We start from the raw sequence: 16,441 nt of genomic DNA, 5'->3' as shown, positions 1-16,441 counted from the left end.
CATATGTGGTGGTATACGTTTGTGTGTACACATGTGTATGTGCGGTGCACCTGTGTGTATGTGTGCGGTGCACATGTGTGTATGTGTGCGGTACACACACATGTGGAGGACAGAAATTTTCAGAATCTGTCCTCTCCTTATACCATGTGTGTCCTAAGGATCAATCTTAGGTCATCAAATAGCTAATAACTCTTAGCAAATATTATATAATATAGCCCATAAAAATTTTTTTTACAACAAATGGCACCCAACTAATCTAAGTATCCACATCTTTTAAATCATACTTTATCATAGTTTGGGAGGGGGGAGAAATAAGCTCCCAGCAATAGAATACAAATGTAAAACCTAAAAACTCCTGGATCAATTACTGTCATTCTGAGACTCTTAAGCAGGCCCAGGAGCAAGACAGCCTATTGTGGGCAGGCCGGGAGACAAGTGGGGCAGACTTAACAGAACTGGCTGCCGCTACCACCTATGTCTACAGGCGGGGATTTACAAGCTTTGCTCCTTGCTGCTGAAGGCTGGCTCAAATTTCACAAAATGAGGGCCATGATGGTGAAAATATGGCAAGTTGGAGAGGCAAAACAGACCTGAAGACAGAGCTTGGTCTAAAACTGCATCTAAAATAATAAATGCCATGGCAGAGGGTGTTTGGATCCCTTTTGGCTTTGTTTTGGTTGTCAGTCATGGATCTGGTTAGAATGTCTTTAATGGTGATTGCTTTTCTCCATGCCTTCTCCAAGAAAGTTCAAGGAGAAGGTAGGGGAAAAAAAACCAAAAAACCAAGGGATGGAATACTAAGTTTCAAACTACAGAAAGGGCACTCTTCCTGACAGAAATTAGACTGCTAAAGGCTGGAATTCAAAGCTCTCTGACTGCAAGATGCTTGTCTTTCTGGGAAGGGTCTGCCAATTTACTATAGCATCAACTAAGTTCCAAAAAATGATAAACTGGGCTTTGCTTGTTACAGCCTAAACTGGGACAACTGGCCCAAAACTTTTATTTTTCTTGTTTCTTTGCTTGATTTTTGTTTAAAGGCTTTGAGTTACAATAATTGAGATAAAATATTTGAGCAAAATGGTGACAGCACATGCCTTTAATCCCAACACAAAGGAGAAAAAAACAGGCAGATCCCTGAGTTCCAGATCAACTTAATTTACATAACAAGTTAGGGCTGGAACAACTGCTGTTAGCCACTTACAAGACAGTCTAGGATTCAAAATGACAAACTTTTCCTTATGGTTAAATACTATGTAAGTTCCGTTTTCTTAATAATGGATGTTATGTCAATAATGTTATTGGATTGACATCAGTTTTAGGTTTATGTGTAAGGAGGGAGGATGTCACACTGCTCTAAAAAGGCCAGCCAATCTCCTCAGAAAGTGGTACTTCCACAGGAGAACTGGTACCAAAGGACATTTTGGCTTAAAAAAATATGTTCTGTTGGTTAATGTAAGGACTGGAAATTAGGCTGGTAAATGAACATGCAAACTGCATGCTTCCCAAATCAAAAAAACTTTAAAATGCTGACTAAATTAAGGTGTCACATGCTCTGCCAGCTGGCTTATCCTTTTGAACTTGAGACATTTTCATGGGGGGGCGGGTGCTTACAAGTGGCAAGTACACACCAGCCTAGTTAAGTCCTAAAAACTCAAAAGTTAGAATTCAGGTGTTGTAAAAACCCAGGTACAAGATGCTTAGGGTAAGCTTAAAGGTAAAAGGGAGTTTATACAAAGTTTGGCTATAAAGGTATAACTGCCCATTCCATATATAAAAAGGAATAAGACAAAAATAGTTGCAACATATATAAAAACCCAAGCCTAATAAACAGGTACACAATGCCTAGGGTGTGCTTCAACTCTAAATGAAAAAGTTTTTATAAAGTTTATCAACATGCCTTTTCTATTGCTCAAGGCACTGGCTTGTCTCTCTCAGGAGACAGGTAGTGGTTTGTCCTAATACAACAGGCACCCAAGAGCCCAGAGAGGATACTGATTTCAAAATGATAATGAGTTTTTTAATAATATGGGAACTTATATTGCTGATCCCACTACATGGGAATAGCTCTGAAACTGACTGAGACATGGATGTCTATGCATAGCCAATAATTCTTGTTGGCTAATGAATCCCCAAGACATGTATATGCCATCCTTTCATATGGCATAAATAAAAATTTACAAATGTCTTTCTTCTGCTCATATAAAGAGCAGAGAGCCATCATTAATTGATCTATGCATCCTGCACATCTCATACATTTACAATTTTAAGACGGTATAATGCTTGTGAGAAATTATATATTTTTAGAACAAAATTACTTATTTTTAGACACCAATGATGCTGGGTCAAACCTAAAAGGACTCATCCTTTCAACATGCTGAGACACGGACACATCTATTCCAGCATACTGCTTGTTCCAGCTTCAGTTACTGTTCCTCATGAAAGCCTGCTCCCAAGAGAACATCAAAGAAAGCTGCTGATCTCACTTGGTCGGCATTCCAGACTGCTCCAAATAGGACTGAAATTTCTCAACATTTCAAGACTGGACCAAAAATGTTAATACTTGATTAATTAACCATTTGTCCATTTTCCTTTGGGCCCCCAAACTGTACTGCTTTGCCCCAAAAATCAGCTAGAAGAAGTCCATGAGAGTGACACTCCATTTCCTTTAAAGGGGGTTGGGTAGGTTTCTTTTTATTGTTTTCTGGGGCTATGAATGTTTATCATTGGGAGATGGTTATAAGTTATCAATGGTTTCATTTAGAGAGAAAACGAGGTTAAACTTAGGAATTTCTTCTTTTCTTTTTTCTTTTCTGTATGTCTTTCTTTCTTAGATAAGGAAAAAAAAAGAGTCTGAAAAAATAAAAGGGGAATACAGGAGGAATACCTTATAGAAATAATAAGACAAACAGTAGACTATTGAATCTACTCAAGACTTTATTTTTTATTCTCAAATAAGGTTATTTTTAACTCATTGGTATATGATTTTATATATTAATACAAAAATAAGTATTTTTGATACATTGGTATAGATTTTGGTATATTGATACAAATTTAAGGTTTACTTTCAGTAAACCTTACAAACTTCTGAAGCTCTATTCTGAAGCTCTTACAAACTTCAGAATATTAAATAATGCAAGTTAATTGTTAGTTAATCAACTCATGGTCATGTATAACACTAGTCTAATTTATTACAGGAATATACACTCTAAGTTTAACAGATAAATATGATTCTATAATTCTATAGAGAGATAAGTCTTCAAAAACATCAGAGACCTATAGAATTTTTTGGTTTTAAGGATTCTTTGACAACGAGACATTTCATCTTCTGGCAGCACCAGCCTACCTCAAAGAAGATTATGAGCATCAAAGAACCTCCATATGAAGATGGCTTCAAATGGGGCAAACCATCCTCCAGGGAAAGGGGTAGGGGGGGGGAAAAAGGCCCTTGTTTCATGACAGATTTCTGCCAAAAATGGGCAAACTCAAATGCAGACCATGTTGACTGCCAAACTCTGCCAAGACAGGGTAAGCAAGTCCTAAATAGTTCCTGCTTCACATATATGTCTGTCAAATATACTGAGCCAGAAGGCTGTAGATGATACTCTAACATTATAGAGAGTTTGGGGTGGTTGTTCAGGCAACAAATTGTCTCTATTAATTTTCTGTTTTTTTGGAAGCGGTTAACATGCACTTTCTATTTACTCAAGTAATTTATTTTATTCCTTCTCAAGTCTGATGGAGTTAAAGACCATATAGTCATAGTATTACAATTAGCTTAGTTGCTTAGGAATTAAAAAGATGTTTTAGGTCTAGACAGATGTTTTTAGGTTAATAGATACAAACTATAACAAACAACCTAGGTACAAAACCTTGGACCCTCATACATAGATATTTTCTTCAAGATTGCCAAATACATTTACACTAGACATTACATATGTAAGCCTTAGCTATTGTTTTTTTATAATTGTTTCACAATTATTCTTACTATATAAAAAAATGGCCTTTTTATATAGACAGAAAAGAAGAGTGGTTGGAGGCTGGTCTAACTCAAGATCTGGTTACTGTCCACTGGATACACCCATCCTTGTTTTTGTAAACCTGCCTAAAATATTATACTTGATTGGTTCATTAAATGGCCTATACCTGCACAGGGAAGAATGGGTTAGGCATAGCTAAGGTTCCTGGGCTTTGGAGGCCAAGAGGAAGCCATGAGGAATCATGGGGAAAGAAAAGACTGATGGCAAGAGAGAAAGGAGGATGCCAGGATGGGTTAGCCTGGAGAGAATATCATGTGGGCTGAGGAAAGGCTCCAACATCAGTGTGAAAAGGCCCAGATGAAGAATAAAAGCAAGTGTTTATAAGGATCATGGATGGAAGACAGGATGGAGGATGGTTAAGGAGGATAGCATTGGATGGGAGCTGGGAGATGGATGGTGAGGTGATTCAGACAGTGTAGGTTGGAATATCTGCCCGGCCCAAGGTAAATAAGGCAATTATAAATCTAACAGGTGTCTGTGCCTTATTATTTGTGGTAGCAGGTTAGATAATACTGCTATGATAATCATAGGACTAATAATAATAAACATTTTATAGCCCAACAGCCATTTTTTAAATTACTACAACAGTGTAATTGTATGTGTGTGGTACACACACATGTAGAGGTCAGAAAATTTCAGGAATCTGTCCTCTCCTTACACCATGTGTGTCCTAAGGATCAATCTCAGGTCATCAAATGGCTAACAACTCTTAAACTAAAGGCAAATATTATGGTTTGGATGTAAACTGTCTCCCAGAGCTTATGTGTTAAGAGCTTGGTCTCCAGCCACTGGATCTGGAGACTCTGAATTCATCAGTAAACTAATCCATTCATGGACTCTTGATCTTGGAGCAATACTGGGAGGTGATGGAACCTAACACGCAGGTGCTGGCAAGAGGAGCAGGTCACCCAGCGCAGGGCTCTGGAAGGTACATCTTACCCCAGGCCCCTGACTGCTTCTTTGCCTCATCTCGTGGCTTTGCTACATCATGTGCTTCATGGCATCATGCTCTCCCTCACTCCAGCACAGAAACACAGGAGCCAAGTAAATGTGAGCTGACTTCTCAGGAACTGTGCGTCACAATAAATCTTCCTAGGTATTTCACCACTGTGATGAAATGCCTAATACAGAATGCTGCATGCATTGTCAAAAGAAGTCCTCGCCACACTAGCTACTGTGGCTCCAAAACCTGTCAGCCCAACACCTAGGAAACAGAGGTAGGAGTGTCCTAAGTTCCCATGCAGCTGGGCTCAGGGAGACCTAGCTTCAAAAATAAACAAAAGTGAAGAGACAGCATGTCGTAAACTTAACTGTGGAATGGTATGTGTCCTGCCTGCTTTTCTAATTGCCCTAAAGATCTTCTTTTCCATAAAAATCAGGCAAAAACTAAAAATGGCTTCTCTCCTAGAAACAAAGCCTTGGAACATTAGTTCCCCTGTTCTCTCTTACCCTCTCTGCCCAGCCACTTGGTGAAGTCGGTGAGCGTCTCCCATTGAGTGGCATTCATATGGATGTGCTCTCGGTGGCTAATGTACTCATTATAGACAATGTTGTTGTGGACTCTCTTAGTGCCTAAAAACAAAATAAGACACTGTTGAGCCTGAAAATAACACACACAATAATCAAAGTGTTATTTTCATAATACTTAAGATGGCTACCTACCAAAGCGTCTCCTCAGAAGTTCCAGAAAGTCATTTCGGAATTCCCTAGTGAAGAAAGAAAAAAAAAAATTGTTACTTGTTACAAATATAAAGCACCATCTTTCTGAAGTTTAAACAATCATAAACTTTAGTGACTAATGTCACATCAACCACCTATAATACCATGCACCATAAACCAACCGTTAAAGGGAATAGAAAAAGAACTGCAAAGATGAGCTTTCAAAGTGAAGTTCTAAGTCGGCCTGGAGTTGACACGTTAAGCAGCCATGGTGGAAGCTAGCACGTGTCTTTAGAAAGCATCCATCACAAGGTCTTTGTGCTAATGAGTACAGCATAGTAATACCATCCTGTCCAGGCGAGCAAGACACATCTCAACCTTCAAGCAGTTCCAAGAAAGTCCACTGAAAAAGGCATGTAAGAAAACATCATAAGGGCTGGAGAGATGGCTCAGAGGTTAAGAACACTTGCTGTTCTTTACAAGGTCCTGAGTTCAATCCCAGCAACCACACGGTAGCTCATAACCATCTATAGTGAGATCTGGGGGTCTCCTGTGGTACTCATGCACACATGCAGGCAGAATACTGTATAGATAGTAAATAAATAAATCTTAAAGAAAGAAAACATCATAAACAGATTGGGGGAATCCCCAGAGGCAGTTTTAATATGGACAGTGAAATATAATTCAAAGGTCAAAAAGGAAGGCCATTTCCAGTAACCATAACCTAACCCTAGTTAATGGAGCCATGAACACAGGGTGTTTGGGAAATGTCACTTAACCTACACCATCGCTAGGAAATGGCATAAAAATGTAAAATCTCTGGCCCCATCCAAGACCTCCTGCATGAGAAGGTGAGCGCCACTGTTTTAAACTCTAGTTAATCCTGAACACACAATTGTTTGTAGAACATCACTGAGGAATCAGAGAAGTGATTGAAGTGAGAAATGGAAAGGAACTGAGTATAAAGGGCATCACATAGAATAGATGAGAGGGATTCCAAGTGGATTGGAGGGTCTATTAGCTGACAAGGAGGCCTGGTGGAGAACATACTGAGTTCATCTTCAAAAATACTAATTCTAAGGCTGGAGAGATTGCTCAGTGGTTTAGAGTACTTGTTGCCTTTGCAGAGGACCCAGGTTCGATTTCCAGCTCACAACCATCCTAATTCCAGTTACAGGGGATCCATTACCCTATTCTGGCCTCCATGGCTACCAGTCATGAGCATGGTACACATACATACAAGGAGACAAAACATTTATATACATAAAATTAAATTTTTATTCATTGATTTTTATTTTTTTGGATTTTTGAGACAGGGTTTCTCTGTGTAGCCCAGGAAGTCCTGGAATCATTTTGTAGACCAGGCTGGCCTTGAACTCACAGCGATCCACCTACCTCTGCCTCCCTGAGTGCTGGGATTAAAGGCATGCACCACCACACCTGGCAAAATTAAAATTTTAAAAATAAAAATAAAGAAATGCTGACTCTGAACGAGCTTCCAAAAAAGGAGAATTGTCAAGGAAAAAAAAAATCTGTAATTCAGGACAACTGATAGAAAAGAACATCAAGATTTAGGAGAACATAAAGGTAACTGTTAGAAGAATGTGACCTAAGGGGACACATGTGACTTAAGGTGGTTGTGGGATGTCATAAAAAGATCAGAGAATCATCCTGAAGAATGCTCCGGTATTTGAGGAGCTAAGACAAGGGAGTAGGAAGGCCAAAAAAGAACACATGGAGAAAAGTGTGTCAGTGAAGCGTTACAAGCACTAGCCACTGAGGACAGGCAGTGGTGGGCACAGGAGGAAGAAAGGGGGCAAATGCAGAAAGTGCCTAGTGCTTGCCACAATGTTCCTTCCCAGTGTGTGGCCTGAGAATCCAAGGATATTGAAGATGGTTTTGGATAGTTCACAGATAAAACTACTTTCGCCCTTGTCATTGAGGTTTTTTGCACTAATGGATTAAAAGCAATGGAAGAAAAATGGGGTTCATGGAAGACACCTGTTATACCAGCACAAAGGACTCTCAGATAACAGGACTGATCTGAATCTGAGACCAGCCTGTACTGCATGGTGAGTACCAGGTCAGCCAGGACCACATAAGAGGAGCCTGTTTCAAACACAGATAGACAGACAGACAGACAGGCAGATAGATACATAAGTACTTTGAAGATGGAAGAAAAGCCTGCTAGCAGCTTAGCATCCAAAGTCAGGTCACAGGTGCTGAGTGATCTCAAGCCACCCAACAACTGATGCCCTCTGCAACACCATGTCAATCACTAGCCTTATCTGGACCATCCCATGGAGCAGCGGTAAAACTTGGGGGGTGTCTTAAGTCATGGCCTTCAGTATCATCTTGTTAATATTCTGTGACAGAATGTGAATTACAGAGGAACTACTGCCACTGTGTCCCACAGCTGCTGTGAAACTGAGCTATGAAATGAGTTATTTTTCTTATGGGACATAAAAGCCCAAGAGACACACAAATGCCCATTCTTAACTGGGCATTTGGCAGACATGTTCTCAAAATTATAAGAACAGGCAATGTGCTGCCAATCAGAAGATTGGAGCTTCTAAGTCATGATTAGAATTTTGGTAAGTAGGACCTAAGCACAACGTACCTCTCAACCCAAGAGCTGTTCTGACAACATTTGTGCTGTTCTTTATGAGTGTCACTATTTGAAAGGAAGGTGTCACTATTTGAAAGGAAGGTGTTTGTAACTCAGTCAATTGATAGTTTTCAAAAGACTAACATGCAATAAAAGACCATGCATGTGTTCAAAATCCATTTAAAAGGTGGCCCATGGGATTTGAATTCAACAGAATATATTTATTGTCCTGGCTTCAGAGTCTGTATTATAACAAGCACATATTATCTCAATGCAGCATCAGAGAGCAAATACAACTTCTCTGGAAAGATCATTAGGCTGCTTTCCCTTCTATGCTCACCATCTATGCTAAGGCTGAATTACGTGTATATTCCTCAAACAAAACAATATTTTATAACAGAATAAGTTTGGAAGGTTGGAATCCAGCCGCTTTTTAAATGAGATACTGAAGAGATTTGCAAAAATGTAAAATATATGGAAAATATAGTATGTATTTGGAAAATATAGTATGTTGCTGCTTTAGTTTGGTTTTTCTATTAAAAATCTCAGCCAGGTGTGATGGAGCACATCTGTAATTCCAGCATTTGTGACGCAAGAGGACCGTGAGTTCAAGACTATCCTTGGTTACATAGCAACATCCTATCTTAAATCAAGGGGAAAAAGAAAGAACCGTGTATGTACATGGAGGTACATATGTATTCTGTGTACATGTGGAGCCCAGAGGTCAACTGTAGGTGTCTTTCTTGATTGCTCTCCACCTTATTTATTGAGGCAGGGTCTATTGCTGAACCTAGAGCTCATCAACTGATATTTTTAAATGAACTAATACATAATACTTGTAAATTTTTTTCAGATTTAATTTTGACACTTATAAGTTGAAACATATACCCCATAGAATACACACACACATACACACACACACACACACATATATATATCAAGGTCCTCAGAAAATTTCTAGAAGTTTGAAAAAAAAAAAAAACAAAACAAAACCCTAGTATTGCTAATAATTAACAGAAAATCTTTATTAATACCAGACATGCTTCTGAGCCCTTTAAAAATATTAGCTCACTCAATTTTCTTCCAGTCCTATACAGGAGCCCAAGAGTTGGGTGAGGTTGCCACTTCAGTGCCATTGTACCCATGAAAAACTCAGGAAGCTCATCCCAAGGTGCCCTCCAAACCCCCTACGAGGGAAAAGATTCCAGGCCAGGCAGTGCTGAAGAGAAAGGAAGGAAAGTCAGTTCTGAGATACACTTTAGCAACAATGTCATATTTTGATTAATTTCAAAAGAAGATGAAGACTGAGCACAATGAGACTATAGCCATCCCAACAGTAAGCAACAATGCATCTACAGTATATTAAATATTAAGCACTTCTATTCTATGGCCAACTGAATAATGTTTAAGAGGTAAGAAAGTCTTTGAGTTACTTACTCTGAAAAATAATCCATAAACTGCTGAGGATTTTCTGAAGCCAGCAACAGCTGTCTTTGATGAGATTCAGACATACAGTGACACTTAAAGCCATTCTACAAAAAAAAAAAAAAAGTAGAGAAGGTAGTTAAATTCCTATCTACAGATCACCACACTACTCCCAACATAGTAGTTAATTAAGCCCTACAAATGGGTTCTTCAATGATGAATTCTTTTTTTAATTTTTAAAATTATGTACCGGTGTTTTACATGCATGTATGCCTGTGTACCACCATGGCCAGTGGCTGGGGAGGCCAGATGACAGTGTTGGATCCACTGGAACTGGAGTTACAGACAGCAGCGGTGCTGGGACTAGAACCTGGGTGCTCTGGAAGAGTAGCCAGTGCTCTTAGCCAATGAGTTATTTTTCCAGTCCTGATAAATTATTTTTACAAAACAAAATTACTTGCTATATCCACCCTCTAGTGTGCGTGTGTGTAGATCAGAGGTGGATAGCACGTGTTCTCCTATCACTGTCCAGCTACTTTTTTTGATATGAGGTCTCTCCTTGAACCTGGAGCTCACGAGTTAAGAAATATTAGCTGGCAAGCAAGCTTAGGGATCCTCCTGCCTCAGTCTCCCTTCATCAGTTTTACACAGGTGCTGGTGGTCCAAGTGCAAATCCTCACACTTGTGTAGGAAACATTGTACTGAGACCTTTCTGCAGCCCCATTTTTAATTTTGCTTCCCATAGAGTTGAGTCTTGCAACCTTGCCAATTACAGAACAATCAAGGTCAAGACTCTGAAAGTGGTGCTGTAAGACTGACATTGATAATGCTGCCAGTGACTTCTCGATGGGGATTCAACCAAGTCTTACTGAGCACCTGCTTCTTAGAGTGCTATGCAAGAGCCTGGAGGGATGAAGCAAGCAGACGGGGTCACATTTGAGTTTCCACTACAGACACTCTTCTCGCTTGTTTTCTTCTGCTTCAGCTTCTTATCCAAAATACACCAATGCCTATTACTACCTGTTACTTAAACTTTGTTAAATATATTACAGCTGTCCTTTCAAAAAATTGCTTAAAAAAAAAGGCAAGTTGGGGCTAGAGATAGTTTCATGATTAGGAAAACAAGCTGCTCTTGGGAAGGACCGAAGTTAGTTCCCAGTACCTACATCAAGGTGCTTTACAATCATCTGTAACTCCAAGCCCAGGGGATCCAGCACCTCTTCTGACACACACGCACATACACACACACACCCCAGGGGACCAGGACCTCTTCTGACACACACACACCCCCCACATTCTTCTGGCCTTCGTGGACATGCTTATGTGCACACACGGACACATAGGCATACATGTTAAAAATAACTAGCTTTCCCTGGCTCATTTTTTTCTTCTTGGCACTGACTCACTGAGGGGCTAATGCCTCTTAGTTGTGCTGTTGCATCCCCAGTATGTTGAATTACTTCTTTCTGCCTTGTTTCTCTAATTCTTGTAATTCTGTCAGTTTGTGCAGGTTCAGGTTAAACATTTTGGGAAAGAACACTTTATTGGTGGCCTCATGTGGTTCATTCTGCATTCTATAAGGAAGTCCTCAGAGTCTCACAGTATGTGCCAAGATGCATGAATAAAAATGACCGCCTGTCTGGAAAGTAATTATTAGAAAGGACTGTATCCTATAAAAAATATACTTGAAATCATAAAGTAATGGGACAGACATGGAGTCATATCCCTTTAACCTCAGCACCTGGGAGTCACAGACAGGTGGATCTCTGTGAGTGCAGGGCTAGCCAAGGCTACACAGTGAAACCTGTCCTCCATCAATCAATCAATCAATCAATCAATCAATCAATCAATATAATTTTTAAAAGGGCTCTTTCTCCCTTTTGAGCACAAGAACTAACACACTAAATCATGAACTTAGGTCTTAAGTCATGCCTGTTTGTTTACCTTACCAACAACTAGTCCTTTGAGACAGGATTTCACTGGAACTTATGATCTTTCCTCCTCTGCCTGTGGAGTGCTGGGATTACAGGTGTGTGCCACCACACTTGGCCCCTTGGTTAGCCTCAGATGTTATTTTAAGTTCCCATAAGAAGAGGAAAAATTACAAGTTCTGTTAATTGCATCTTTGTAAGGCTTGTTTGATTCTGGCCATCTGCCCTCTGGTATATTCACTGCCTTCCTTGCTTCAAAGGTGGTCAAGGGGAAGAGGATGTTGATTCTTTCATGTTCCCTTTTCTGTTCCTCAGCTGAGGAGGAAATGCATGATAATCCCTTCCACCCCTCTCAACCTATTCCTTTGCGTTTCTAGAATTTAATAACATTTTGAGTTATGTTTAATTTATGGAAAGCAATACTGGTCTTTGATACCAAATTTCTTTTAAGTAAAACTGAAATAACCATTTCTTTCAGGTAGTGCACAAATTAGGCAACAACTATAGGTGGTCCATGGATAACTAAAAGGTTAACAAATGACTTTAAGAGCGAGCTGTGGTACACACACCTTTAATACCGGCACTTGGGAGGCAGAAGCAGGAAGATCTCTGTGAATCTGAGGTAAGCCTTGTCTACAGAGTGAGTTCCAAGACAGCCAGGGATACACAGAGAAACCCTGTCTCAAAACAAACAACAGTAAAAAGACAAAGTTTCGAGATCTAGTCAGCTGCAGTTGGACTGAACAGTCTGGCATGAGTTATTAAGAAGGTAGCATATGGCCAGTAGATAATTGTGCTTGCTGCAAAATGTGACAACCTAATTTCAATCCCCAGGACCCTCATGCTGGAAGGGAATAACCAACTACAAGTTGCTCTTTGATCAGCATCATGAGTGAGATTTGTATACCCTCTACTGGCATCAGTACACATTTGGTGCTTACATGCATGCATGTATAAACACACACACCAAAATAAGATAACAGACACTAGGGGCAGGGCATAAGAAAGAAGCTCAGTGGTTGAGCATTTGTCAAGCATGTTCAAGACCCTGGATTGAATTTGTAGCATTGCTTAACAAACAAGGTCCCCAGTCCCCATCATCAACACCACCATCACCATCTTGAGACTACTGAGAAAATATGAATATGAAGTGCGATGGTGTATGTCTTTGATACCAGCACTTGGGAGGCAGAGGTAGGTTGATCTCGTTTGAGACCAGACAGGTCTATCTACATGGTGAGTTCCAGCCATGCTGCATACTGAGATGCTTGTCTCCAATACAAAATAAAAACAAAGAAGTTTGTATCAGACGATGTAAAGTAATTTTTATTAGGTTTGTTATATTGGTGGCGTTTTTGACACATATTGAAATGGTTCATACTTATGTTCATCACATATTTAAGTTTTCAGGGGTAAAGAATACTGATATTATACAATTTACTATAAAATATTTCAGACAAAGGATAAATATGGAAACACTCTTAGTTGACTTTCAGGTGCTTATGGGCTGCAAGCCTGTATGAAATGCGTATATTGAAACTCTAACTCTAGGATGGCAGTAGCAAGTGGGGATTTGGGGAGGCAAATACGTTTAAGTCATGGGGTGACCCTTGTCTCAAAAAGAAACTCAGCGACAACTTTATAGATAGATACAATTATTACCTTCATTTTACCAATAAGAGGAAACTATCTGCCCATATCACTATTAAGCGGCGCGACTTGAGTTCCTAATTTTGACCGACTTCTGTTAAGTCCAAACACCCTCACAATTGTAAGTGACAGTGCTTGTCTGGGGCCATTTCTTGTGGAGTTGAAGGGCGGCGCGAAGGGCAGTGAAGAAAGAGACCTCTGGTGCCAGGCTGGGGAAGACTGAGCGGAAAAGCGCTCGCAGGCGAGTCGCCGAGCCAGGGAGGGGCACCTGGGTCGCCTCGGGACTCTCGGGGTCGCGACCACCCGAGCCACTTACCTCGTCGCGACATTGCTTTTGGCACATCTGGCAGTACCAACGAAGCTTCTGGAGCCCTTTGGACTTAATTCTATTCGCGATGGCCTTGGGGCTCAGAAAATCCGACTTGCCCATGTTGATCCAGAGCGCTACAACGCCGAAGCAGCCGGAAGCGGAACTGGATCGGCTCAGGGACAGGGCGGGACCAAAACTGACAGCAGGAAGTGGGGCGGGGGCGGGGTACTCGCGGCTCTGGCGCTCACGAGATTTAGCGAGACCGAAGACGCCGGCAAAGCGGGCTGGTGCCGCCGGAGCTCGCGCGCACGCGCAGTGAGCCCCGTCTGCCCGACCTTCAAGGTTCCGCCATGTTCTCGCGGGCGAGTGTTGTTGGACTGTCGGCCTGCGCCGTGCAACCGCAATGGTATGACTACATTGGGAGGGATGTGGGGCTCGGGCTGCTGCAAGACAGGAGGGATGGGGCTGCATGCTTGCTGCAGGCTGAGGAAGGCCCCAGCTCCTGCACGTCCCGACCCGGCCGCAGGAAAGTCTGCAAACCTGGAAGGGCGATTGCCAGAGCCCGGGCGTGGGTCAAAGGGAGCAAGGTCACGGTCTGATCCCAGGAGACTGGAACGGCCATCTGGGACCTCAGGACCGGGACGGGAGTCTGATTGAGCGTTGGAGCTACCCGGGTTTCGATAAGCTCCATACTTCCGTTACATACCCAGGAGCACGCCTTGCAAAGCTTGTAGAAAGGTCCTCAGGGTGAAGGGGAGAGCCAAGAAAAAGCCTAGGGAAAGTTAAGTTGTAACTTTTGTCTTTGAGGGCCTGAGCGGCGTATCCTTTTAAAATGTGATCGCTTTGATGTGACAAATGTGAGCTCTTTGGTCAGGCACCCACTGTGTATTTGGCGCTTTTGCTGGGTACTGGAGAAACGAAGCCCTCTTGGACTTGCAGGTCACCTTGTTGCTGAAGGAACTTCAAAAATCGGTCGATGAGAAAGACATCTAGCACTGTCATCATACCCTCATGTTGAAGTAGTGTCCCTGCAAGGTCATAAATCTGTTCCAAGGTCCCTCGGTAGGAGGGGAGAAGGGCACACACAGGCCTTAATAAAGTGATGTTTGTTAACTGCCATGCGATAAAGGAATGCCATAAGGTTTGACGACTTATAACATTAATTTCCTGGGCAAACAAAAAATGCGTATTAGAATGCCTAGGGATGGACAGATAAAATGTGGCTTACAGATGGACTGCTTTGAAGCTAGAAGAATTGGTGCTAAGGAGATTATTAACTATAGGCGGTGTTTAGCTATTTCTTGATTTTACAGTATAGAGGATTGTTAAGGCGCCCCAACACTAAACTAGGGTTTTGTAGCCTAGTTTATGGAACTACCAAGAATTAAATGAAATAGTTCCTTGATTAAGCAAAGAAGTTATGTGCCAAGGCTCCAAAGTTGTGAGGAATTAAATACGATGTGAACTGTGTACATAAAGAATGTTGGCAGGATGGTGGTGGTGCACACCTTTAATCCTAGCACTGGAGAGGCAGAGGCAGGTGGATCTCTGTGAGTTCCAAGGCAGCCTGGCCTACAAAGGGAGTTCCAAAGAAACCCTGTGTGTTGATGGGAGTGTGTGTGTGAGTGATAGATTAATCTTGGAAGTCAGGCTGGTTTACTTGTATGGGAAGTCACTGCAGTAGAATTTTCAGTTGTGTCAGTCAGCCTGTAGACAATGTGGAGTGCCTGTCGTGCACCAGTTGGCTCTGCTGAAATGTGAAGGGTCTGTGAGCTTCCTGGGAAAGTTCTTGGCATCCAGTGGTGCTCAGCAAACATCAACTGTTTTCCATCCTTTGCATTGCTGTGCCCGATGTTAATTCAAGGTAAATATTTTACATAAAACTCTAGACGTAACTTTTTATGGAACACTGGTGAGATCATTTGAAGATACTGGTAGGTATTGCTTTTGCATTAAGAGCTCTTGGTCTTAGGTAACTAGTGCTGGGAACCTAAACTGGAACCCAATGAGCAAATGAAGGCCAATTTTAGCCTTTATGGAATGTTGGTTTTCAATGAGTAGACTAAAGATTCAGGGAGCATCAGTGTTATATTGACTATATTCCTTTCCCTTTGCAAATATTTCATTGCTCTTGGTGCCTGATGTCTTTCCATCTTTAGGTCTTGTTTTGTCCATTTTAGTTGTCTTTGAATTCAGAAATTAAGATATTAAGGTTTCCGGGGCTAGAGAAATGGCTCTGCAGTTACAAGCATTTGTTGTTCTTGCAGAGGACCTTTGTTTGGTTTGCAGCATCCATACATACCATCCGTAACTCCACCTCTACAGGCATCAGCCTGTGTACATACAGTACACATATATACATGCAGGCAAAAATACTCATACACAGAATATAAATGTTAAAAAATCTCAAGGTTTTACATTCTACAAAGATAATTGCGAAGAGGAGAAATGTGCCTTTGCACTCACAAAACCACGGAGAAGCCTTGTCTTGGTTCTGTTGATGATGTTAGATTTCAGAGAAGAATGGAGAAAGGGGGTTCCTGACTTTATTTCCCATCTTTAATTTAGAGGGAAAATATATTTTAATTTTTTTAGTGTTCAAGAATCCCTAAAATGGAGCTGCTGTATAGTGAGTACCAGTGGTCATAAATGAAGAGTGGGAAGGCAGATTTCATCCGAAGTACATTATCTTCTGGTAAATGTACCTGGGTAGCAGCAGGGAGTGCTCTATCAGGTAGACTTGGGAGCTGGGTTTGAGTCCTGACACCACCACTTCGCCTGGCTGTGTGTCGTTGGGAAAATTACCGAGAGTCTGCCCCCC

The 16,441-nt window shown here is 41.3% G+C and overlaps 1 protein-coding gene across 1 annotated transcript in view; it reads right to left on the bottom strand.

Annotated features, from left to right (window-relative positions):
• The window catches only part of Kin (Kin17 DNA and RNA binding protein), a 15,528-nt gene extending 1,766 nt beyond the window's left edge, over positions 1-13,762 (bottom strand). Inside the window, exons 1-4 of the mRNA XM_055593692.1 lie at positions 13,627-13,762; positions 9,742-9,836; positions 5,700-5,743; positions 5,487-5,609 (exon numbers count right to left, since the gene is read on the bottom strand). Of these exons, the coding sequence (XP_055449667.1) occupies positions 5,487-5,609; positions 5,700-5,743; positions 9,742-9,836; positions 13,627-13,740 (376 nt within the window). The 5' untranslated portion in view covers positions 13,741-13,762. The remainder of the gene's footprint in view (positions 1-5,486; positions 5,610-5,699; positions 5,744-9,741; positions 9,837-13,626) is intronic.
• Between the last annotated feature and the right edge of the window lie 2,679 nt (positions 13,763-16,441).

This window comes from Psammomys obesus, unplaced genomic scaffold (assembly GCF_907164565.1).
Source record: "Psammomys obesus unplaced genomic scaffold, mPsaObe1.curated_primary_1811, whole genome shotgun sequence".
NCBI lineage: Eukaryota > Metazoa > Chordata > Mammalia > Rodentia > Muridae > Psammomys > Psammomys obesus.
Note: the sequence above shows the minus strand (reverse complement) of the source record. Positions and strands in the feature narration are given on the sequence as shown.